This window comes from Leptonychotes weddellii, chromosome 10, assembly GCF_054177405.1.
Source record: "Leptonychotes weddellii isolate Sample4059 chromosome 10, ASM5417740v2, whole genome shotgun sequence".
Taxonomy (NCBI): Eukaryota; Metazoa; Chordata; class Mammalia; order Carnivora; family Phocidae; genus Leptonychotes; species Leptonychotes weddellii.
The window spans coordinates 14,037,786-14,063,325 of record NC_138378.1 but is presented as its reverse complement, the minus strand read 5'-3'; the positions used below and the strand labels follow the sequence as shown (position 1 = coordinate 14,063,325).

The following is a 25,540-nucleotide window of genomic DNA, read 5'->3' as shown; positions in this document are numbered from 1 at the left end:
AATGTAACTCCTGTCAATCATAAAGTACTTTGTCCTGAAAACATCTTGTCTTGGTCCAAGTTCTAAACAATTGATGCAGTAACTGTTGAATTTTAATTAAGCTTCAAATTTAGCACATTTTAGCTTCTTATCCTTTTTTTTTTCTTTTAGAGAGAGAGCGCACAGGGGAGGGGCAGAGGAGAGAGAAGCTCGAGCAGACTCCGTGCAGGGCCCGATCTCACAACCCCGAGATCATGATGTGAGCTGAAATCAAGAGTCAGACGCCTAACCGACTGAGCCACCTAGGTGCCCCCTAATTTCTTACCCTTTAGGAAACCTGTCCTACGTGAAAGAGAACTTGGAGATCTCTAGGAAGACAGCTGCCCAGCGCACACAGACTCAGGAGCACGCATTCACTGGGAGCAGAAGCTCCTGACAGTTCAGAATCTTGCTCAGCCCTGTCTCCAACCCTGGGGGTGCAGTTCTGCACCCCGACAGTAGATTCAAAGCAACAAGGTCACAGAGTGATGGTGAAGACGAAGATAGAGGTATTTCAATTCTCTCGTTCTATGTGAGTCCTTGGAGTTTGGGCTTGTGCTTAAAATTGAAAACAGTCAGTGTGACCGTGAAGGGGGCGGCTGTTTTTATTTGGTAAGTGCAAACTTTAGTTCATACGTGAAAACTATTTGTCTCATCTCATGATTATTACTGAAAATAATCCTGTTGTGCAAAAAAGCGGGGTGCTCACCAACGATCCACTCTGGGTGTAGAGCACCCTAGGCGTGGCTCGGACTAAAACATAAGCATAAGCATGGATAGACAAACAAATGTATCTGCTTCCCTCTAGGCCTGGGGACACTGCCTCCCCCGCCCTGCCCTCCTCCTCCAGCCAGAACCACTGAGACCTAGCATGCATTTCCATCTTCATCCTCCATCATCGACTCCTTCCCCAGGACTGCAGCTGGGAGGGAGGCTCCCCCCTCAGCAAGTCACTCAGTCTGACCCTATATCAGGTCACTCTTCTTCCTCACCCACCGCCCATTCTGGAACCCAATGCCCTCGCTTTGAGGTTTGGGGTACTGGTGGAGATTATGGGGGCCAAAGCCTTCCCCAGCCCCTGCTCGGCAGCCCCTGTTATTTTCTTTACCAAATTCTATAGTCCAAGCCCTTGTCCTCACACCCCTTACCCAAAGCAGCTGGAGCATTGGAGATGCCCCCAGAAACTGGGGGATTTGGATTTGGGTGTCCTGCTCCCCCACGTACAACACCACTCCCCACCTCCCTCAGCTCCAGCCACACCTTGGCTCCCAGAATAGGCACGTTATCATGCTCACTTCTGCCTTCGTACCATACGTGCTGTTCCCTCTGCCTGCAACATCCTGCCTTCTCTTACCCCCTCTGTCTATGGCTCTCTGTAAAGACACCTCCTCCAGAAAGCTGTCCCTCACCTTCCGTCTGAACAAGGACCCCACCCCAGTATGCCCAGGAATTCCACCTGTTTCCCCACTGTCATCTCCCACTCTGGGCTTTGTCCCAAGGTCACTGTTGTGTCTCCAGCTCTTACAGACGGGGCCTCAGAGATGGCCAAATTAAACGAAATGGATTTGGTTCTTCCAGATCATCTGGCTGGGCCCGGCAAGTGCCAGCACATAGTAGGTCCAACCTGCATGGGCTCATCCACCGTGGGCCACCTTCCAGAGCCCAGGGAAGCAGGCCGGAGGGAGGCCCCTTGGTGCCAAAAGCAAACAGGCCGCCCCGGGGAAATTTTGCTGTGGGTCACACCCGCCTCTGGGTGGCTGCCAATCTTGCTGCCAGAAACCACAGGCCCAGCCGAAACTGCCCAGAGTCCGGGCCACGGGGCTTCGGAGGACTTGGGTCAGCGCTGCAAAGGGGGTGCCTGCGGAGCTCTTGCTGGGTGCACAGCGCCCCGGGCCTTGGGCGGGGGTCTGGGGCAGGGCTGCAACGGCCACAGGCGCAGCTTGGAAGGCCCCCTGGGGCTGGGAGGAGCAAGAGAGGCCCCCGCCAGCCTGTCACAGGCTCTTGGCACTGGCACTGGCTCTGGCTTTCACACGCGCACACACACGCACAAGCTCACACACACGCGCACACTCACACTCACACTGGCAGGCCCCCTCTTGGTGGCCTCCACGGTCTCATCTTCAGGTAAATGGGCTCATCAGTGGGAGCATGAGGATGGGGAGACGAGGGGGAATGCAGAGACCAGAGTGTGTGTGTGTGTGTGTGCGTGTGTGTGTGTGTGTGTGTGTGTGCATGCGCGTGCCCGAGAGTGACCTCACAGCTGCCGGAACATAAACACTTACAGGTCCTGCCTCCCAGGCTCAAAGCTGGCTCCGTGGAGGACACAGGGACATGAGAGACGTGCCACAGACCCACCTTCTGGCCTTCTCCCTCCTCTGCCTCCTCCCAAAGGTAAGGGGGCCCCGGGCCCCAAAACGCCTGGCCGACTTCCTCGGTGTGGTGGGGGAGGTGTGAAATCACTGCAAGGATCCCCTGGAAGAACTCCTGCAGGTCCCCGGTGTTGGGCACAGCCCAGCTTCCCTCCCCGGTGCCCAGACATTCGCCTCTGGCCAGCTCGGCTGTGTTACCTCAGGCGAGTCCCTTCTCTCTGAGCCTCAGCTGCTTCCCCAGCTAAACGGCCATAATGATCATGAGGCCTTGGTGAAGATCACTGATGGCAATTCATCAGAAGTGCTACGCACAGGACCTGGAACGTGGCAGGTGTTCCAAAGAAGAGGGCCGTGACTATTCGCGGTCCCCAGAGCCCTTCTACAGAGCTGAAGGGGGTGTCCTCATTATAAAGGGGGAGATGCAACATAAAACCTGCTTTGCCTAACTGTGAGCCAGGATTTGAATGGATGTTGGCGTCTAACTGACGGGAAAGTTCTCACCACAAGGGCATTAATGCTGGTGGCCGTGAGTGACCTGCAGACCTGGGCTGAAGGGGGACGGGGAGACACCTCACGGAATAATGATCTCCTCTTATGGAACATTTTTCAGAAGGTTTGTGAAATACCTACCTTGCCTAACATATCCAAAAACGTCATAAGGAATTATCCCCTGTTTTCGGGCAAGCAAGGCTCAGAAAGGGCAAGCAACTTGCCTAAAATCACACAGCAAAGAAACAGCAAAGAAACATCAGAGTAATAGAGGCGGTGGAGCCAGGGATAGGCTTGGGTGTGTGTGGGGTGGGGAAGGCGCACTTCCATTTGTGCTTCTCCTGCTCCCTGTGCCTCTTCCCCTACCTGGACCAAGGCCACAGCTGCCGAGCCCCGTCAGCAAATGCTGAGTTCCCAATGCCATGGAGATCAGCCCCAGCACAAGCCATGATCTCACTGTACGTTCATGCTTCTTTGAGGAGCACGGCAGGAGCCTTTCTCTCCTGGGTCCTGAGCAGGAGTGGGGGCAATGCTGTGAACCCAAGCCCACTGTTTCTTCTCCCGAAGGGGCTGTGCAAAACATGATGCCCGGGTGGGTGGCTTGGGTAGTTGGAATGGGGGACTTGGGGTTCTGGGCCCAGGCTTAAATGAAAGACCAAAAGGAAGCCGTCCGGGACTCATTGTCCACCCCTCCCTTCTTCCCTGTCCCCCGGAGCCGGGCAGCATCCTATGCAGAGTCAAGGACTTAGTCATCACCAACATGGAAAGCCACAACCATCCTCAGGGAGAGAATTCTAAGTCTTCCAGCAGCCTGTGGGCTCCTGGGCTCAGGCCTGTGAACAGGGCCAGGTGGCAGAGACCTGGAAACAGACAAAGTCACTGTGACTAAGAGCTAGCCATGACCTCATTTAATCCCTGTCACCATTTCAAGATAGGTGCTCTCCACCCCCTCTTACTGAGGAGGAAACAGCTCCCTCCCCATGAAGCAGTTGAATGGCATGTTGAAGGTCACACAGCCCATCAGTGGTACAACTTGGATTTCAATTCTTCTCTAGAATATTCCACATCCAGGACTCGACCCCCCTGGTGACTGCAGCAAGGGTCTGGGGAAACCGCATGTGTCGGGGAGGCGGGGCGGGTTAGGAAGGGCCTGGAGATCCAGGGAGTTCAGCCTTGTCCCCACACTGTTTTGAGCTTCTGTTTCCTGGTCTTTCCAGTGGGCACAAAGCTGGTACCTCATCTTGCAGAGTTGAATTAGCCCATTACAGCTCACGGCTTGCCCGTGGCCAATGCCAGCTGCAATCATTGATATTATTAGTGGCCCCTCCCAGGTGTCAGGATGCCCACATCCGGCCCCGGCTGAGCTCACCCCGTAGAGAGCCCAGGGTGGGAAACCTGGTACAAAGCAGAAGGCCTGTGGCCCGGCACCCCTACTTTCGGGTGGAAGGGACCCGAGAGCCAATTCTGGTCAGGGTCCCCACTTCTCACTAACCAAGGGAGCCCAACCTCTGATTTGCAAGGGAACCCCAAAGTCCAGCTGATTACTCCTCAGGCCGATTCCATGAGAATCATTTCCAGACGTATTACACTGCAGCATTGGATTCATAAAGAGGGGCCCTGGATGCTGCTTCAGACTTCCAGGTGAGGCTGATGCTGCTGTCTGGACCAGGCTTTGAGGGGCAAGGCTAGGCCATTATCTCTAGAATCTCTTTGGTATCACCCAGTCCCCGGCTTGGAATTCCTGCAGAGATGGCGACTCGCTCCCCTGTGAGGCCCTGAGCACAGAGCTGCCCACCTGCCTCACTACCTCCCAGCCTGGAGCCCCCCTTCCCCCCCAACCAGGGCTGGTTGACCAGTGTGGGGTGGCCTCTGGTGGCCAGGGTGCAAGCTGCAGGCCACTGAACGCAGATTCGCAGGACTGGGGGGTCCTCGGGGCGGGACAAAGTAGGCACTAGGGCAAAGGGGTCATTGCCTGCTTTGGGGCCACATAGAAGTTAGGAGGTGATTCATTCCATTTTTGTAAACTGTAAGTCTTCCATCCTCCAGCTAAAACCCTCTGGTCCTCCAAGGACCCTACTGAACTGAAGATTGGTCCCTCACCAAGGGGCCTACCGGAAGCTACCGGGCTATCTTGAATTATGCCTGCCTCTGGGTCCCCACCTTCAGATGGACATATGGGGAGACCATGGCATCTGGTTTCTGGTTTGCTTGTTTCTCTGTCCTGAGTGCGGAGGAACAACCAGGACACTTGGGTCAATACCTTGACCCTGTCGCTGGGGGGTGGGTCCCTGGCTCAGGCTTTTCCCTATTACAGGATCCTTGAGGAGGAAGCGGGCTCCCAGCTCTGCAGCCAACACGCTGTGACTTTTGGCAAGACCCGTTCTCTCTCTGGAGCTCAGTTTCCCCCATCTCTCCCTGGCAGGGGCATGGGGGTTAGAACTGGAGCAGAGGTGCCAAAATCCTAGCTATGCATCAGAAGCCCCTGGATAGCCCGATAAAAAAAAAGATTCCAGGGCCCTGTCTCTGGAAGTTCTATTTGGTAAGTCCCAGGGGAGGCCTGGGAATTAGTATTTTACCAAGTTTCCAGGCTGATTTGATACGTATCCAGAAACATATTCTGTATTGTTCCAAAGATCAAAAGCATCTATGATATTGTTTGATTTATTCAGCTGTCAAGATAAATATTCGCAGTCTACATTCTAGAAAATGTACAGTACCCTGCCATTGTAATCCTTTGTTTTGTTGCTTTTGCCTTTCTGTAAGCTTCTAGAGGGCAGGATCTAAGTCATTCCTTGTAATTCCCGATGGTGATCATCACAGCTAAATGCACAGAGCATCTACTGCATGCCGGGCTGTGTGCTCAGGGTTTAACATGCATCATTTTACGTACTCCTGAAAACAATCCTCCGAGTTAAATATTACTAATGCCCCCTTTTCACAGATGAAGAAACTGAGGCTTGGAGAGCTTAAGTAACTTGCCCAAGCTCACTCAGCTAATAAGGAGCAGAGTCAGGACTGCAACTGTAGGCCAAAGTCCTTGCTCATGACCACAAGGGTCCAAGGCCAGATCTGTGTGACCCGGGGGCCGAAGCATGGACCCCTCACTGCCCACCTGGAATGACCGAGTGACATGCTCTGTCTCTGCAGGTGTGTGCCCAGCTGTGCCCGACGCCGTGTGCCTGCCCCTGGCCACCGCCCCGATGCCCACTGGGGGTGCCCCTGGTGTTGGACGGCTGCAGCTGCTGTCAGGTGTGCGCACGGCGGCTGGGGGAGCCCTGCGACCATCTCCACGTCTGCGACCCCAGCCAGGGCCTGGTCTGCCAGCCCAGGGCGGGCCCTGGTGGCCGAGGGGCCGTGTGCCTCTGTAAGCAGGTTTGCGGGACCGATGGTGGGTGTGTTTGCGAGGGTCAAGGCTGAGGGGTCCTGAGTCAAAGAGAAGCTCTTCTCTCTCTACCTCCTCACTGTAGGTACACCATCCATTCCAGCCAAATCTGGTGACGCACGTTTCCCGAGGCCCTCCCTCTGCTCCTCCCCTCTTGTCTTTGCTCCGACTATGCCCCCCACCTGAACGGCACCCCCCCACTCCTACCTGTCCAAGTTACAACCAACTATCAAAGCCAAGCTCAAACACTTCTCCCCTGAGAAGACCTCCCAGATTCCTCAAACCAGGAATCGCTATCCTTTCTCAGGACCTTCACAACACTTCTGAGAAAATAAAAGTGCAACCGTTTATTTAGGGAGGGCATAGAGTAATCGGTCTCAGGCAGTATGCTGAAACTTACCACATGATCCTTGCATAAATCACATAATCCTCACAAGGATCCTCTGAGGTAAGTCCTTTCAGACTCAGAGATGAGCAAACTGAGGCTCGGTAATATTAACTGGCATGATTACTGTTACACAGCTTGGGACCAGGTCACACAGGTTCTGAAGCAACATTTCGTTCTGTCTTCCTCCTGGATTGGGAGCCCTTGGACCAGAGTTTGGATCCTGAGTTTGTCATTTACTAGTGACCTTGATCGTGTTACATCTCCCCCCATTCCAAGCCTTGGTGCCCTCTGATGCTTTAGATCAGAGTTTCTCAACTCTGCTTTTTGGGCCAGATAATTCTTTGGTATCATTCTTTACTGGGGAGGGCGGACTGTCCTGTACTTGGTGGGACCTTCAGCAGCATCCCTGGCCTCTACTCACTGGATGGCACTAGCATGTCCCTCACCCACGAGTCGTGACAATCTGTCTTAGACGAATGTCCCCTGGGAAACAAAATCATCTCCAACAGAGAACCACTACTTTAGAGAAACACAAAAACGTGAGGGTGTTCTTTTTTTTTTTTTTTTTTAAATAAGTCTTGTAGAGCAATCTACGTCTTTCATCTATTTGCATGTATCACTTTAAAAAAAGAACAAGAGAGGTAAGGGCTCATGAATCACTGATAATGAGTCCACTTATAGCAAAAAACAAGGTTAAAAAAAACCCAAGACTAATAGACATAAAGTTATCAATACTAAATCCTTGTTAAATGCTTTTTTTTTTTCAAATCAGGGGAGTGTAATCATGAGAAAATAGTGATTTGTTTTATAAACTCATAGATGATTGCTAATAAAAATGTATCTAGGGAAAAAATGAGATAAGTAACTCTTATCTTCCCAGGCTGTTGTTTCAACGAGCCAGGACACAGACAAAGCATTTGGCTGAACTTTATTTATTGAACACTTGCATAGCACTTAACCATGTGCCAGGCACTCACAAATATCACCTCATTTAATCTCACAACAACCATATGAGGTTGGTACTAATGTCATCCGTATTTTATAAATGGAAAAAAAAAAAAAGGAGGCACAGAGAGGTGAGGCAATTTGCCCAAGGTCACACAGCTCATAAGTGGCTGAGCAGGGATTTGAACTGAGGGAGCTGGCTCCACAATCTTCATTTCCATCACTCTACTGCCTGACACTCAGCATATGATGAGTTCATATTGGCTGTTACTGTCACTAAGTTTATTAGGGGGCTTTTCTTATTCCATCTTGATTCAGACTTCAGACAGCTGGAGGTCAAAAATGTACCTGGTCTTTGCTTTTTCCTACAACTCCCAGCCCAGGTCATGCAACACAGTGGGTGCTCACGAGCCAGATCTGGAGGCTGGTGAACCCCACAGGTGAGACCTCACAGAGGCGGAGTCTAGGTCTTAGCTCTGGAGGGAATATGCTGCCCAAAACTCTCCTCTCAATTCCTAATTGGGTGGACCTCTGACAGTGCACTCCAAGCTGTGTGTGTGTCCTCCATAAGCTCCTGAACCCCCACACCCCGAGCGTGCAGCCTCCCCAGCTCAGCCAAGCGCATCTCCACCCTCCCTGTGGCTTGAGTTCAAAACCACAGTCATTCTTGACATCTCTTGTTTTGCATACCCCAATACTGCCCACCAGCGAAGTCTTCACAATATTCTAGAACCTGAAATTCTAGTCCCTCCTCAGTCCATCCGCTGCTACCAGCCTGGTCTGAGCCTTGTCATCACACACTAGATGTTGCAGCAGCCCCATAACAGTCTTCCCACTTCTGTCCTTTGCCCCCTGCTCTGTTCCCAACACAGCAGCGACAGGGGCCCTTTCAATACATACATCAGATCACATCCCTCCTCCTCCTCGAGGCCTCCAGCAGCTTCCCACCGCCTCCGAGTAAAAGCCAGTCCTCTCAATGGCTACAAGGCCCTGCAGGGTCCTGCTCCTGTTTTCTCTCTGACCCTGCTTAACTCCCTCTCTCCCTCCTGCTCTCTGCTTCAGCCATGCTGGCCTATTTTGTCCCTTAAATACCCGAGGGGGCTCCCACCTCAGGGCCTTTGCTCTGGCTGTTTGCTCTACCAGTGTTCTTTCCCCCCAGATATCTGCATGGCAAGCTCTGCATCTCCTTCTCATCTTTCTCAAAAATCACCTTCTCGGGGCGGCCTTCCCTGATCACCATATTCAACATCCCTCTCTTGAACCCTGCCCTCCATTATTTTTCTAGCTCTAATCACCATCGGACATCATAGACTTTACTTGTTTATAGTGTTTATTTCCACTAGAGCGAAAGTTCCAATGAGGGCAGGATTTTTGCCTGTTTTAGTCATTGCTGTATCTATCATGAGTCCCTAGAACAGTGCCTGGCACATAGTAGGCCCCCAATAAATAAAGACTGAATGAATGAATGATAGTAAGAGCTCTGGAGAGCCTAGCAGTAACAGGTACCATTCAGGGAGCGTGTCCTGTGGGCACGTCCTTTACACACGTGATTTCTTTTTACCCTTAATAATGAGGTAGGTCCTATTATTAAACTGATTTGCAGATGCAGGAACAGGGATTCAGAGGGGTGAAATCGCCTGCCTAAGTTCACACAGTGTGCAAGTGGCTAAAGGTGGAAAAAAAAAATCCTCTGTTGTTCCTTCTACAAGGGACTCTCGGAGGGAAAGAGGGACGCAGAGATCACCAGATGACTAGACTGGGCTCTGAAGTTATTTGAGGGAGGTTGCTGGAAAGGGGGCATTGGAAGGACCTGGAAGAGGAAGTAGGATTTTGGCAACTATATGTGTATATGGTTGGCGGGGGAGAGGGGGTGGCGGATTGAAGAGTGAGTACGTTTGGAGGCGCCTCCTGGTGTTTGGGACCAAGCACAAAGGTGCACACAGACCCCAGGGCAGGGGTGGGGGTGGCCGCCCAGGGATCATCAGCCCCACCCCTAGCCAGCCCTGAGCTAGAGGACCAGGAGAGGAGCCAGGAAACCTTGCTAAAATTATCACCCCTCCAGCGGACTTTCCGAAACAATCCCTCTGTTTACCAGGCCCTCCCGGAGACCAGGAAGCCCCAGGGCTGTGGCCCCAGGAGTCTGCTGGGAGACCCCTCAGGATTAAGGTGCAGCTGCCCCTAGTTTCCAGGAAACCAGGGGCCACATGATCCAGGCCAAAGGTCAGGGATTTGGCATCAGAGGGCTGTGGCCTGGAAGGAGCAGGGAGAGGGCTGGCTCTGGTTCTGTCCTCCCCCGAGGAACAAGCATCCCCCACTCCAGCTCACAGAGCATCTGCTGTGCTCCAGGCTTGCAGAGAAATGCTTTAACACTAGTTCCTTTAATCCCCCAGTGGCCCTGGGAGCCAGGCCCGGTGGCTCAGAGAGGTGCAGTGACCTGCCCCCAGGCCCCACAGTTAGCAAGTGGGAACAGGGGCTGGCGCCCACATCTGTGCGGGTCCCAAATTTCTGCGTGGGTATGGGCCTGTTGGAGGTTTTTCTCTGAAGACCTGGGAAAACCTGCCTTCAGGCAAATCTTTCCAGACCCAACTGAACTGCCCGCCCCCCACCCCTCCCCGTCTCCAGGACCTCCGAAAGAGGTCCTCCTTGCTCTGTCCTTCCCCGGGCGACTCACCCGGGCCTCTCCACGGCTTTTCATTTCTGTGTTGCAGACGGTGACTTTCACATCTGTCCCCTGCCTGGCCCTCTGTCTCTCAAGACAAGGACTGTGTCTTAGTCCTGTCTAGGAGCTGAGCGGTCGGCACCCTGGAGGGGCACCCTACGTATCTCTGGAACTATAAGAAATCAGAACCTCTTTCATCAATGTCTCTTCTGTGCTGGGCCTTGCACGAGGCATTCTTTCAAAGGGTATTTCCTGAGGGTCTGTGTGTCCATCCATGCTCTGGGCCAGCACGGGGGGAGGGGGAGCGTAGTGGGGGAGGGTGCCAGCCTGAACACTCTCAGCCCCAGCCCTCAAGGAGTGCTCGTCCAGTGGAGGAAGTGGGAATAACACCCGTATCTTAAGGGCTTCGTTTGAAGAGTGTTTCTTGAGCACCTACTCTATGCCTAGCACGGGGCTAAATGTTACGGACTTATCAACTGTACCTGAAGGTACCCAGCTGTTCTCATCAACGCTATTGTTAAGGCAACTCAGAGAAGTTAAGCAACTTATCCAAAGTCACAAAGCCAGCAAGTTAAGCCTGACAGTGATGACCACAACATAGCAGATGCACAATGAAAGTGTGTTGCATGAACTTTCGGTGTGTATATAAGTTATATATTATTAATATATAGTAATTAATTATATTAATAGTAACAACAGAGCAGCTGGGATCTATTGAAGGTCTCTTTTATGTTGGATTCATTACATACATCATTTCATCTAGTCTCTACCACAATCCTGTGAAATAAGTGCCCCTTATAAAACCTATTTTGCAGATAAGGAAACTGAGGCAAGAAGAAGTGAAGTCGCTTGACCAAACTGCATAGCTAATAAAGAGCAGAGTGGGGGCTCCAAGTAGGCCCGTGTCCCCACAGCCCCTGTGCCAGGATGCGGTATGCCACGCTGTCTTCCCGCGGGCGCCCAGGCAGGTCGGCAGTGGGGACCAGCTGGAGCCCCCCCGGCAGTGCGCAGACGCTTAGGGGCCCTAGTCCCCAGCAGGATCAGGGCCAGCTCTGCAGGGAGACCGGGTGGCGGATGTGGCTGACACGGTCTTGCCCAGGGAAAAGTTGGGGGTCAAGGATGGGGGTCCGGTTTCTCCTCTGCAGGGGGAGAGGATGATGGGAGCTGCGAGGTGAACGGCCGCCTGTACCGGGATGGGGAGACCTTCCAGCCCCACTGCAGGATTCTCTGCCACTGTCAGGACGGTGGCTTCACCTGTGTGCCCCTGTGCACTGAGGACGTTCGGCTGCCCAGCTGGGACTGCCCGCACCCCAGGAGGGTTGAGGTCCCTGGCAAGTGCTGCCCTGAGTGGCTGTGCGACCAGCGAGGGGAGCTGGGGGTCCAGCCCCTCCCAGCCCAAGGTGCGTGCAGGGGGCGGGGCAGGGGCGGGGCTTCTCAGGAGCCGGGACCTGTCAAAGCCCCTGGGGGCGGGGGCGGGGCGGGGGCGGGGCTTCTCCGGAGCCGGGGACCTGTCAAAGCACAGGTTTCCCTGACCGCAGCTGGGAGGGGCTGGTGGCTGAGGAGACTAGGAAAGCCGAGTGGGGCGTCACAAGACCTCTTTAAAACTGACAAAACAAGTAAATATTTTTAAATCATAAAAAATAGAAACTAAAAATTGGTAGCAGAGGGGCGCCTGGGTGGCTCAGTTGGTTAAGCGACTGCCTTCGGCCCAGGTCATGATCCTGGAGTCCCAGGATCGAGTCCCGCATCGGGCTCCCTGCTCGGCAGGGAGTCTGCTTCTCCCTCTGACCCTCCTGCCTCTCATGCTCTCTGTCTCTCATTCTCTCTCTCTCAAAGAAATAAAATCTTTAAAAAAATAAAAAATAAAAAAAAATAATAAAAAAAATAAAAATAAAAATTGGTAGCAGAGCGGGGAAGGGAAAGGAGGGCTAGGATACTTGAATCAAACGCTCACATTTCATAGCAGAGGTATACTATTATGACATATACTATTATTGTATTTATAATATATTGATATGTATTAGTAATACATTTATATCATTTAATATTACATAATATTATTAATATGTAGTTATTAGGGCTTATCCAAAGAAGAACCAGGCGAGGGGGTTGCCTCTGAGATGTGGGTTTGGGGGTGGGCAGAGGTGGAGGAAAGATAGTTACCTCTTGCTATTAATTCTTTAGTTTTAGAGAATTTGTTATGGTTACATCACTGGGCTATTATAATTATAGGAACATGGTCTTTTTAAAGAAAGGCATCTGAAAAGAAGGCATTGGGCCATGGATGACGGTGCCACCTGAGAGTAGAGCATGGTGGGTTCAGCATGGAGTCTGCCCAGGGTTCTAAGCCCAGCTTTGCTATTTCCTAGCTGTGTGACTCTGAGAAAGTTGCTTAACTTCTCTGTGCCTCAGTTCCTCCAACTGTGAGATGAGAGTAAGGGCGTCCACCTTGCAGAGCTGTTGTGAGGGCTGGATGAGTAAATCCAAGGAAAGCAGTTACAGCAGTGCCTCGCACACAGCACTCTATCCATGGTGGCTGTCATCATCCCTACGATGGAATGGGACACATCCACTTAAATACATCGGAGAATGCCAGTGAGTTCATCTTACGTATAAAAAAGCGGGATAGGACACTGCAGATGCGAATCTGATCTCCATCATGTGTGTCCGTGTGCGTGTGCAGACAGCCTGCACACAGGAGCACATCACGCAGGCTTTCTCAAGCTCGGCACCAGTGACACTCGGGCTGGGTGATGCTCTCGTATGGGAGCTGCCCTGTGCACTGTAGGGTGTTGAGCAGCAACCCTGCTGGACTCCAGTAGCCCCACTCCCCGTCGTGACCACCAAGATGTCTCTGGACATTACCAAACGTCCCTGCGGGAGGGCAAAGTCGCCCCCAGTTGAGAACCATTTGGTTAATAAGGACCAGAAGGAAAGACACCACGATAGTAAGAGAGCAGAATGAGATGTCAGGAGGAGGAGAGGCTAGCTGGTGCTGAAGCCCCCATCTTGTTCCAGGTACAGCCTCAGAAACTCCGGCAGCTTTGCCACCAGGTGCCAGCACCTCTATACACAGGCCACAGCCTCCTTCCTGGAAGATGCCATGGGGTGCAGCAATGAGAAAGCCGCCACGTACTGGGGGACCATCACGGCCAGCACCATCCTAGCTGCCTAGTAACCGACACAAACGAGGTGCTTACAGCACAGTGCTAAGCATGCCCCCTCTATTATTTTATTCAGCCCTAACAATCGCCCATTAGAAAGCTTACATAAAGAACTAATGATGTAATGTATGGGGATTAACATAAGAATAAAAAATAAAAAAAAAAGAAAGCTTACATAGGAAGAAACTGAGGTCCAGAGAGGTTACGCAACATGACCAAGATGGCACTTCCAGCAGCTGGGTTGATTTGGCTGCCAAGCCCTGACCTCACAGTGCTGACCTCTCTTTCTTCCCCCCCAGGACCCCGGTTTTCGGGCCTTGTCGCTCCCCCACCCCCTGGCGCCCCTTGCCCGGAGTGGAGCACGGCCTGGGGCCCCTGCTCAACCACCTGTGGGCTGGGCGTGGCCACTCGGGTGTCCAACCAGAACCGCCTCTGCCGACTGGAGACCCAGCGCCGCCTGTGCCTGCCTGGGCCCTGTCCACCTGCCAGGGGCCGCGGCCCATGGAACAGTGCCTTTTAGAGCAGGCCTGGGAATCTGGAGGTTCCGTGCCCGCCCTCCCCAGCAGGCAAGCCAGTGCTTGGGCCCTGAGCAGAAGGCAGATGGCCCCTCCCCGCCCCCTTGGCTGGGGCAACGACATCCAGGCCCCGGAGGACAAGAATGTTCACAAGTCATCTGGTCCACCTGGACCCTGAGATAGAGCCGGGATGTCTGCCCCAGTCCCCCTTCCTCTACCTCACAGCCTAGGCTGGCCAAGGTTTCCAGAGTCTTCTGGTCCATTCCCAGCCTCCACACAGCCTTTATCAAACATGTGCTTAGGCAAGCTTTCCAGCAGATAGGGCAACCAGCTGTCCCTTAATCATTAGGCCGAGGCAGGTGCTGGGCTGGACTGGCTATTTTTCCAGGGGTGTGGTGAAAAGGGGCACGCAGATATTCTGAATCTCCTGCTTCCTTTCCTGGAGTGACATAAAAACGTCCCCAAATACATGCCTGTGCAAGAGCTTGTAGGTCCGGCTTATGCTGTCTGAGAAAGCCTGCCCCATCCAGGGCAGAATTCAGAGGCTGTGTGCTTTGTGAAAATCACAAGGTGAAATCACACTGTCTTGAAGAAAGTCAGAAAACAGGCCTGAGAGTGATCCCTTAAACCCAACTTGTATTATTAAGAATGAACCTTTCTCAGGCACCTGCAATGTGCCAGGCGCTGAGCTAGACTCTTTATATATAGGTTGGTGCTTTGCAACATTTAAGACCAGAGAAAAGTAGGGGAGAATGAAGGATAGCCCCTGGGGACTGGGGAACATGGCCTGAAATAAATCAACCCAAGCGTGAAATTCTGTCTGGAGTCTCATGTCTTATTGTTTTGTTTTTTTTAAACCCACATAAAAACTTTCCATCCTCCTCTGTGATCTACATGTTATGTTTAAAAATAAAAATTGTGTTTTCATCAGACTCCAACCAGGAAATTGGAGAACACTCTCAGTATTTAAACAGGGATTTCTTCTTATTAAACTAATTTGATTGAGGCACGGTTTACACACAGTGAAGCACACAGGTCTTAACATACGGTTTACCAAGTCTCTGCAAACGTGAACACCTGTGTAATCCATCAAGATACAAAACATTTCCAGAATCTCAGGAAGTTTCCATTGGCCCCTTCCCAGCCGCCCCCTCCGCCCCTGAAGGCAACCCCTGTTCTGAGTTTTACCACCAAAGAGGATGGATAGCCAGTTCTCGAACCTCACATCAATAGACTCATGCAGTAGGTATTCTTCTATGAATGGCTTCTTTCACTTGGTACCAGCTGTTGAGATGGAGGGTTTGAAGGAGAGCCCAGAAGCTGGGACCAGCCAGCGGAAGATGGAATCACAGCAGGTCCCTCCAGCAGGAGCAGATGCAGCCTTACAGACCTAACAAAAAGCCCATAGAGCTGGGGAGGCAGACCTGGCTTCTGCTCTCTCCCATCCCCAGGTTCTGGTAGTGCCTCCCATTGGTCAACCCCACTGGGAAGGGGAGAGGCAGGGGAGCCTGGGAGTGTGGGGCATTGAGGTCTAAAGCAGAGCAGGGAAAGGATGACCCCAGCTCCCAGGATGGGCATGACCCGCCCCTCGGAACAGCTGCCTTTGCTCAGGTACCACCTCCTCCCCAAACCCCAGATTGCGAATCACAGGCAGCATCGAGCCACCTAATCTTCACAAAATAGAATTAACTTCAGTTCACAGAGGATGAGACTGCTTGGGAAAGTGACCTGTCCAAAAGCTGGTCTGCAACTGGGGAGTGAATTTAGCCCACGCCAAGGTGACCTGACTCAAGCCTGGGTTGACGGTCTCTCACAGGCTGAGAGTTTCAGTGGGTCAGGCTCTGCAAGGGTAAACGCTGAACACACTGCCGGGAAAAATTCACGTAATATCTCTAGAAACAGTAACAGCCAGGATGAAGACAACAGACCTGCATTGAATGATTCCTGCATGTGGGGCCTTTGCTGCCAGGGGCTTTATCCACAATTGCATGTTGCTCTTGCGACACCCCTAAAGGAAAGTGCTACTGATATTCCCATTTTAGAGATGGGTAAACTGAGACTTGGAGCAATGAATGAGTTGTCCTGGGGTTGTGGTGCTGGACCCCGGGCCAGCTGGCTGCAAGGCCCTCAACCTCACTACCGAGCAGCTGTGAACAGAGCTACACAGAGTGGGCTCAGCCACCTGCCCCGTCTTTGCTCTGCTGTTTCCTACTGTGATCTTAGGCAGGGTACCTAACTTCTTTGTGCCTCAGTGTCCTTTCCTCTAAAATGGGGATAATGCCAGTACTCTACACAGAGCGTTGCTGAGTATTATGTGGTTTAAATAACAAATTTAGCTATCATTCTCTTGACCTTTTAGTGCTTAAGTCTTTTCATCTGTAAAATGGGCATAAATAGCAGTGCCCACCCTATAGGATCACTGTGTCTAGTGAGTTCCCAACACATAGGGGTGTTGTGAGTATTAGGTCAATAATTCCTCTGTGTTCACTTGACATATAATCTATTATTATTATTATCCTGCCTCCAGGATTCTTTGCAAGTCAGAGAGTGATATGAGGCAAAGGCTGGGAATTTTCTTGTTTGTAAAGAAGAGGAGGTGGGCGGGCGCCTGGGTGGCTCAGTCGTTAAGCGTCTGCCTTCGGCTCAGGTCATGATCCCAGAGTCCTGGAATTGAGCCCCACATCAGGCTCCCTGCTCCACGGGAAGTCTGCTTCTCTCTCTCCCACTCCCCCTGCTTGTGTTCCTTCTCATGCTCTGTCTCTCTCTGTCAAATAAATAAAATCTTTAAAAAAAAAAAAAGAAGAGGAGGTGGTGTTGGGGGCAAAGGTCACAGGTGAAAATCAGACTAAACCCCACTGAAATTCATAGCCCAGAGGTACCGGGCCCAGCCTTTCCCTGTTTTTTATATATATGTTTTAAAGATTTTATTCTTAAGTAATCTCTACACCCAATGTGGGTTTCGAACTCACAACCCCAAGATCAAGAGTCGCACACTCCACCGACTAAGCCAGCCAGGCACTGCCCCTCCCCCCCGTTATATTTGTATTTGTAATATCCATGTTGTTGCATGTTCTCTACACTGTATGGTATTCTATTGTATGAATATTTACTACATTTCATTTATCCATTCTATACTTGATGGGTAGTTTCCAGTCTAGGGCTATTATGAAGAGGGTATTGTGAACATTCAAGCCCACATCTTCTGCTGGACATTGGTGAACATTTCTGTTGGATAAACATCCAGGAGTGGAATTGCTAGGGTCTGCGCTCTTTATCCTGGGTCAGACTATCTCTCAGTACAATGCAGGTCTCTCTAAAATAAGTGCTCAATAAAGACTTATTGCATAAATAATAAAAGTTAACATTCATTGAGTTCTAACCACATACAAGACTCTGTTCCAATCACCCACTTGACCCTCATAATAACCATCTGAAGTATAATTATGTCCATTTCACAGATGGAGAAACTGAGATATGGCAAATTAAGGAAATAGCCCAAGTTCACAGAGTTCACAGTTGGCAGAACCAGGATTTAAACCCAGAGAGTCCTGCTCGAGGGCCCATGCCCTTGGCCACGAGGCTCCCCTTGTGGGAGTCACTGTAGCATTCATGGGTAAGGCACGCCGGCCTGGACAGGTGGTGGGGGTGGGAAAGAGGAAACGGATGGGAGAATCACTGTGGCCTGACATTGATGTGAGCAGCAGGGAAGCTAAGATACCCAACACAGCCCTGGGCTTTGTGCTGGAGGATGGCAGAATGGAGGGGCCACACCGGCAGAAACCGGGGAGAGTGGAGGAGCCCTTACAGGTGGCAGATGGGGGGGGTTCCTCAATGTTTTGAGTTTGAGGAGGAAGTAGTCACCCAGGACAGTGTGGCAGGAGGCCGCTGGACATCAAAGATAGGTCAGGTAGACATGGACAGACATAGAGACAAGAGTTCAGGTCGGGAATTAGAGTTGCTCGCACAGAGAGGAGTAGATCATCCGATGGCCCTGGCCATTGAGTTACGGAAACACAGACAAGTACGTGTGTATGCTGGTGTGTATAACCTCTTATCACCCCTGTCCTCCCACTGCTCCCCCAGCCGGGGCCGCCACCATCTCTGCCCTGATGACCCCTGCAGGCTCCTCTTGCTCTCCCGGCTTCCACCCTGCTTCTTACAGTGTGTGCCAAAGGGATCCCGTGAACACCAAGCCAGCCCAGGCCACACAACCCACAGGGCCCTGCTCTGTGCCCCAGTCACCTCTCTGCCCTCACCCCCTTGCTCATGCTTTTCTGGCCTCATCGTCCTCCTGGCTGTTTCTTGAACATACTCAGCATGCTCCCACCTCAGGACCTTTGCACTGGCTGTTCCCTCTGCGTGGCATTGTCTTCACCAGATACCCCCATGGATAATCCCCTTGCTCTCTTTCAGGTTGGACTCACAAGTTGACACTTCCTGGAGCATCCACCTCAGCCTCCCTCTTCCATCCCCCCAATGCATGTAGCACATATCATGTTTTAACACACCACCTGACTTGTTTGCAACATCTATTATTTGTTGCCTGAGCCACAAGCTCTGGTTGGGACTTCTTTTTTCCGCTTTGTTCCCTGATGGATTCCCAGGACCTACAACAGTACCCAGGACAGAACCAGGCTTGGTCCTTATTGAATGAATGAAATAATATAGCTTCCTTTTGAAAAGGGATTTAACGGGGCTTAGAAAAGTAAATACGTCGTTGTCAAATGGGAGTGGCTGCCCAGTTGACAGTGATTTCCCAGGGGCCACGTCTGGGTGGGTCAGAGCTCCCCCCATCCCCACCCAACATTCAACCTCAGTGTGTCTCAAAGTGGGGTCCCCAGACCAGAAGCATCCGCATCACCTGGGAACTGGTTAGAAACGCAAGTATCTTGTGTCCCGCTCCAGACTCACAGAAACTGGTGGGATGGGACCGGAAGTCTGTGTTTTAATAAGTCCTCCACCTCATTAAAGTCTGAGATTTCTAGAGTGTGGCTGGGGAGAATGGGCGAAGACGGCGGTGTGCTTCTGCCCCCTCGTGGCACTGCGGGGGCACTGCGGGGCCCGAACGGACCAGCTGCCCGAGCGGGGAGGAGCCCTCCCACTGCGCCCGCCCCCGGGAGTCTCAGCCCACCGAGGGCGGTGGAGTGAGGCAGGGACAGAACTCGGCCTGGGAGTCCTCCCTATTTGCGCCAGGGCCGCAGTTTCCTTTACTTCAAATACTACAGAGATGCCTGTGAGGACTCCTGCACTGCCCTGAGCCAGAGCCCCTTCATCTGTCCCCAGATGACCCCCCCCACCCCGTCCCTCTACGCACAGCCCAGCTCCCTCCTCCCGCAGCCAGACTCTGTAGCATGGTTATGTCACTCTGCCCAAATCCCTCCGAGGCTCAGAGCTGCCTTCTGGGATGGGTCCAGGCTCCTTCCATGACTCACCGGCCTCCTCTGTGCCCCAGCACACTGGATGGTTGGGGCTCCCCACTCCAGCCCCGGGGGCACTCTTTTCCCCACGTCTAGCCTGGATGACCGCCCCCCCCCCATTATTCTCCATTAGTCCCAGTTACCATGTCTACCTGAGGCCAACCCTCCCCTTGTGCACAGGCTCCCACCCCTCTTGCCTTCCCAGGTGATGCAGCCCTGCCAGGCCCCCCTTTCCCTCCCATGCCTTCCATTTCTCCCTCTCTTCCAGATCATTCCCATCAACACACACACACATGTTGGCTACTCGGCTAACAAGAGGTAGGGTGCCCTCTTCAAGGGGCAATTCCAGCAGCCTCACTGCGGGTGTCAGGTGCTATAAAAAAATCCACCTGCCTCTCAATGGCTAAAATGGGGTCTAGGGTCTCAGCCACATTCTCAGCAACAGGGTCGTGATTTAGCCGATTCTCAAGAACTTTCTCCTCTTCTGCTATGATTAATTACAACTTCAGGTGGGAACCCAAGGGCAGGGTGTCCTCTTGGACACCCTGAGGTTGGCCAATGAGCACAGTTGTAAGTGGCCCCATCACACTGATCTGGTTCTTATCGGCAGCCCATTCACTGCCTCCTGGCCCCTTCCTACTGGCTTTCATGAAAGTATTCTGGATCACACTGCTGGGCTAGGTCTTTTCATCCACTCTGGGTGGGATGGGCAACACTAACAGGAGCTGCTGCTCCCCAGCCCTGAAGCCAGCCAGAGCCAAGCACAGGTGACTGACTTTGACTTTCACCCTCTTCTCCCCTCAAGGACTGGACCTCCATGTCCTGATAACCCTCCTGCATCCCCCAGTCTCGGAGACATCCCCCTCACATCCCGTGGCCCTCCTGTCCTCTCCTGGTCCCTGCTCTGTGCCCCACCTTCACCCCCATCAAAGCCCAAGGTTTTGGAACCAAATGCACCATCTCACTGCTTTCTCCAGATGCCCAGTCCAGGGCCCTGATGGGAGTCTCCCTGGGGCCTTTCGCTCAGCAGATTTCTCAGCTATCTGAATTTGATCTCCAAAAGAAACCTACATTTATTTTGTCAACAGTCCTATTTGTAATGTTTCCTTAATCACTGTGGTATACATATGGCTCTTCATCATATTGCTGCTTAGACCCTGATGCAGGTCTTTATTAACTAGGGTAAACCAGTTTCCAGTTGTAAGCAGGCCCCAAATTGGGAGCGTTCTTCCTGGGGAAGGAATATTTTAACACTGGCAATGTTTAGATTTACTGGTATGTGGTGATAATAAAAAGCAGATCGAATTTAGCCAGTTTTATTACAGTTTTAAAAGTCTTTAAAGACAAGGCCCCCTACTGTCACCTGCATCTGGGGGCAGACCACTCCATCACCATGACCCCCCTCGGCTTACTAGCTAAACCACAAAGTCTATTTCTCAGTTACATAGCATTCCTAGCAGGTGTTTCCGGTTGGCAGTCTCCTCCACAAAATGATTGAGAGACTCAGACTCCTTCGATCTTATGGCCCCACCCCATCCCCACCTTACCTGCATCCAGAATGGGATGAACAGGTCAGGTGGGCGGTTTGGCCATTCCATGCAAAGCCTCAAGACTGTTTCTGGAACAACTGGGATACGGTTACCATCATTTTGACTCAAGTAGCCAAACTATTATAGGATAAGCCTTCAATTGCCAGAGGCTATGTCTGCCACCCCGAGAAGAGACTGCCTGAAAAATAAAATCACACAGAGCCAAATAATTAAGAGAAACAGATGCCAGGCAATAGGGTTTGAGCTGCTGGATCCAGCCATGCCTGACGTTATACATCCCTAAAGGTTTCTGTTATGTGAACCAGTAAATTCCATTTATATTTAAACGAGGCTGAGTTGGGTTTCTATCACTTGAGCTAAAAGAGTCTTGACAAATATAATTGTATATGGCAGTGTAATTACCGGTCTATTCTTGGCTTTTCTGTTGGGTTTTGCTCCCTAGAAGCCAAGTAGATTTCTGATTCATCCTTGTGTCCCTGAAGCCAGCACAGGACCTGGCACATGGTAGGTATTTACCACATGCCTGCTGAATGGTGACAGACACTTGGGTTCCAGTCCCGATTCTGCCTCTGGTTTGACCTTGAACATCTGATTCTCCTTTCCAAGCCCCGTTTCCAACTGCAGCAGGGATGGTCATCTCTGCCCTGCCTTGCTCGAGGGCTGTGGTGAGGACCAGATAAGTCCAGGCTTATGAAAGGGCTTGGCAAACTAAAGCTCTACATACACGGGAGCTGTAATTATATTTTCAAGGATGTACATTTTGTCCTAATTTCACCAGCCCCCAACAGACTGTGGGTTCTTGGGACAAGTCAGACAGCATGTTGGAAGAACAGAAGGAAGATCTGAGAAGAGCAGCCTCAGCTGCCCCCAGCACCACCTCCCTGCAACATCAGACTTGATGCACCTGCAGATGAGACCAGCAAGACAGGCCCCTGGTGCCCAGCACCTGCCTCCCACAGAAATCACTGAGACAAGGGGTCCCAGTGTCTCCTTAAATTTAAGTCCTTGTAAATGACATGGTAATGGGGCACAGCCTGGCTGCTTGTTCTCCAAACTGTTTCTCTTTTTCTCCCAGGCACCCAGAGAGAGACCACATCTTCTGGCCAGGTGACTGAGGTCTGGCCATGGGCTATGATTCCAGATCTGAACCATAAGCCCCCCGCCCCCATACAATCCACCACACTTCCTCTATCCCCTTGTCCTCTGGTCCCATGCAGGGGACCCAGTGGAGGACTTCAAGGCTCTAGAACACAGTTCTTAACTGTTCTTTATGAGCCTAGGTCTCCTCAGACAGGTTGTTGGGGAACATGATAAAAAAGACGTGACCGCAGATTGATCCCTGAGCTGGACCTGGCCCTCAGAGGCTCCCCACCCCCTCCCTTGTCCTTGGAATGTGGGTTCCACTTGCTTTCCCTGCTCCCAGAGACCATTCCAAGGACATAGCCTTGAGATGGTGATGTGGCGTTGAAAACAACGGCAGGGTGTATGTGACTGAGCCCAGGTAGGTCTTCTTTATAAGCTTTTAAGATTTGGCAGGCAGGTGCAGGGAGCCACTGGTCTTGCTTCAGCCCAAGACAAGCCTCGTATGTGAGTTCCCTTGGCTATGATTAAAACTGCCACCTATCACCCTGGAGTGTCCCGCCTCTTCCTCCGGTCTCTCCCTGCCCTCTGCATATGGGGGCCGGCTTCAGTCTACACCGGGGAAGCTCCCGAGAGGGTTGTGAGCTTACTCGGGTAAAATCTATGATTTCGTTCTCAGACTAGTAATATTAAATGCATAAAATAAAATATATGGTTACAAGGGAAACAAAGGATCGAAATACGGTCACTAAAACAAAGTATGCGAGACAATTACATATTTGCTTCTTTTTTAACACAGTAAACAAGATTGAGTCTAGTTACTGTAATTTCAGCGTGACGGATAAGGAGGATAGGAGTACTTTGCGACATCTCCAGTAATAGCAATGCGATATGAAAGTACCTGTGATTTCTCCTGGCAACAAGTAGGTACAGCTAATATTACTTTAAATTCCATCCACAGACCCCTCATCTCCGGGCTAAGAGTCCCTGCATTAGGGCATGATGGAACCACAAGAAAGAAGGAGCCTGGGTCCCTGGGTGACCACATGGAGCAGAGGCCCCTGCAACACGTATTCAACCCAGAGGAAAAGATGAGTGTTTTCCAGGAACATCAAGACCCTGGGACAGCTGGGTGAACCTCAACAAGTGTTCCAACCTCTCTGAACCTCAATATCCTCAAAAGAAAACGTAGACCATGATCCCAGTCTTACAGGTCAGCCATGAGGATGGGAGACATCAGTTCTAGATGCTTGCAAACTCTATGTAATTGATATCTGAGGTCTTCAGACACCAGCCCATGAGCTGGGACTAAAAATAAGGGCAACACGGTGAAATCTCATTAAGTTAAATGGACGCCATCTGCAGGGCGGTCTTTTACCATGAACTGATGACCTTCCTAATTGGAGGGGTTATGAAATTCATTCTTGTATAAGCTGAGGATGATTCTAAATAATACTTGTGGATTTTCCCCCATTGTTCTTACTTTGCAAATGGAGTTGGGAGTCTTACTTGAATTCACCCGTATTTTATGAAATTTGGTGGTTTACGAAGTCCAAAAAGTAGGAGACCACAAAAATAGCCATTCATATTATCACCCCAAACTAATCAAGCTTAGAGAGGATTTGATCCCCGACCTGGCAGAAGTTTGAATGACAATAATATTTAACATGTGTTTCAATGTGTCCCAAACTGATCTAAATACTTGACCTGTGTCCTTGGTTTCTCGAGTAATCTGAACTTGGTGAAGGACACACAGAAATGGGTTTAGTTTTTCTTCAACCACTGTCTTCGAACACATTCAGTCAAACCTCTCCTTGCCTGCGCCTTTCAATCTAGCTTGAACATCTCATCATATCCTATTGAACGCTTCTGCTAAATCAGGACTGACCCTTCACCTCAAGAACACATTGTTATTTAACTTAAACTATTAAGTAGCCTAACTAGGTGCACCTTGCAACACTACATGGTAGGTACTATTATTAATGGCATTTTACAGATACTAAGGCCCAGAAAGGTGAGGTAACTTGCCCCAGGTCACACAGCTAGTAAGTTAGAGACCCAGGATTCAAACCCCGTCTGGCTGTCTGGCTCCAGAATCTTGCCCTGAATCTCTGCCTTATGGTTCTCTGCAGCCCCGAGAGCAGGGTGAGAGTCCCTTTCACACCTTTCTCACCCCCACCCCGTCTAAGTTCTAGCTTCTCCTGTTTATGAGACCTGCAGTGGAGGAAAGGGGACAAAAATCTAGCTGGTGTTGCTTCACGTCCTCTCAGGGGGATGGATTCCTTCTGCGTGGCAAGTGTCCAAAGGCTGGTATCCCTGGGCCATGTGAAGAGCTTATCCAGGGCCCCTGTAGTGGTCTCCTGTTTGTTGGGGGAGACCTAGGACCCCCTGACCTCTCTCAAATTCTGTCCCCAGAAGTACACTTCACAGCCTCTTTCTGCCAGAGTCCTCTTTCCTGGAAAGCAAAACCATCATCCCTTTTGGGCAGGATACTGAGCAGATGGCCCAGCACCTACTCAACTCATGGGAAGCTCGCCCATCCTTGCATGGCCAAATGGTTGGGTGTGCAGGATGCCCCACCCCCCACCCTGACATCTCTCTTGAACCACTTTCTCCCAGATCAACAGATACGACAGGCAGATGTGCAGGCCTGCCTGATAAGCAGTCAGAGAATCAGATACCACTCACCACTTCTGGCAGGAACCCCAAATCTCTCCCAGCAGAATCTGTCAGGACAAGGGGAGTACCTCTCTCTTCTTTCCCCAAGAAATTAGAAACAGAAAAGGTATGTCGTTTCTCCCTACTCTAGAAATTCATTCTCAAATTCGAATCTTCTGCTTATGCTGAGGGGGCAGGGATAGGGTAGGAGAAAAGCTGGTATGACGTCCCTCAGAAGGCCCTACAGACATGTGTCTTGTGGCTTTCTGGAATATGGGGGCATTTAGCACCTTGTGGTTTTAACTGGAAATATGAGGCAACAGGAAAAGCCCCATTTAAGAGATTGTGATGTGTATGTCATCAAATTTCATCCTCACAACAGCCCTATACAGTAAGTTTATTAATTAGGGTAATGGTAGTTGCTATAACAAGCAAACCCCAAAATTCAGCTGCTTCACTCAACAGAAGTTTATTTCTTACTCACATGATATTCCAAGGCAGGTAGTTTTTGGTTGGAGTTCCTTCGTCTGAGGAGCCAGGTGGCTTACGGGTTGTGGCTCCCCCAAACTCCTGGGCCTGGGGATGTTCTGCAGCTACCTTGCAGGCAGGGATGGAGAAGCTCACCTGCTCCCTAACCGCCCAGCCTGGAGATGACACTCACCACTCCCACTCCCATGCCATTGGTGGGGACTAGTCACGTGGTCGTGCTAAGACGCAAAGGAGGCTGGGAAGTGTAGTCTCTGTCTGGGCAGGTGTCTTCCAGAGACAACACCACACTAGTCTTTGCGTGTCACACTAGTAAGTGTGACAAAGAAGCTTTCTTTACCAATGTCTGTTTAATCAGCTCACCAGGCTAACCTGAGCTCTTCGTTCCTTCTGAACACAACACTCCTGCCCCAGGCATAA

At 51.3% G+C, this 25,540-nt stretch overlaps 1 protein-coding gene and 1 long non-coding RNA gene across 9 annotated transcripts in view; one reads left to right on the top strand and one right to left on the bottom strand.

Moving 5' to 3' along the window:
• The window catches only part of LOC145723788 (uncharacterized), a 48,344-nt gene that overhangs the window by 15,562 nt on the left and 7,242 nt on the right, over positions 1-25,540 (bottom strand). The window lies entirely within an intron of this gene.
• On the top strand, positions 157-14,743 carry CCN5 (cellular communication network factor 5). 7 transcript variants are annotated; one of them, XM_081832698.1, is made up of 6 exons: positions 1,790-2,142; positions 2,303-2,409; positions 6,024-6,240; positions 11,396-11,650; positions 13,269-13,442; positions 13,714-13,774. In XM_081832698.1, exons 2-5 carry the CDS (start codon positions 2,350-2,352, stop codon positions 13,415-13,417), a joined length of 681 nt encoding a protein of 226 aa, XP_081688824.1. In that variant the 5' UTR covers positions 1,790-2,142; positions 2,303-2,349; the 3' UTR covers positions 13,418-13,442; positions 13,714-13,774. The 7 variants fall into 7 exon arrangements, 6 of the variants coding, with proteins under 6 accessions (XP_081688820.1, XP_081688823.1, XP_081688821.1 ...); XR_014149060.1 differs by having other exon boundaries at positions 1,792-2,142; positions 13,269-13,535; positions 13,606-13,857; XM_081832694.1 differs by lacking the exons at positions 1,790-2,142; positions 13,269-13,442 and adding an exon at positions 157-527 and having other exon boundaries at positions 13,714-14,743.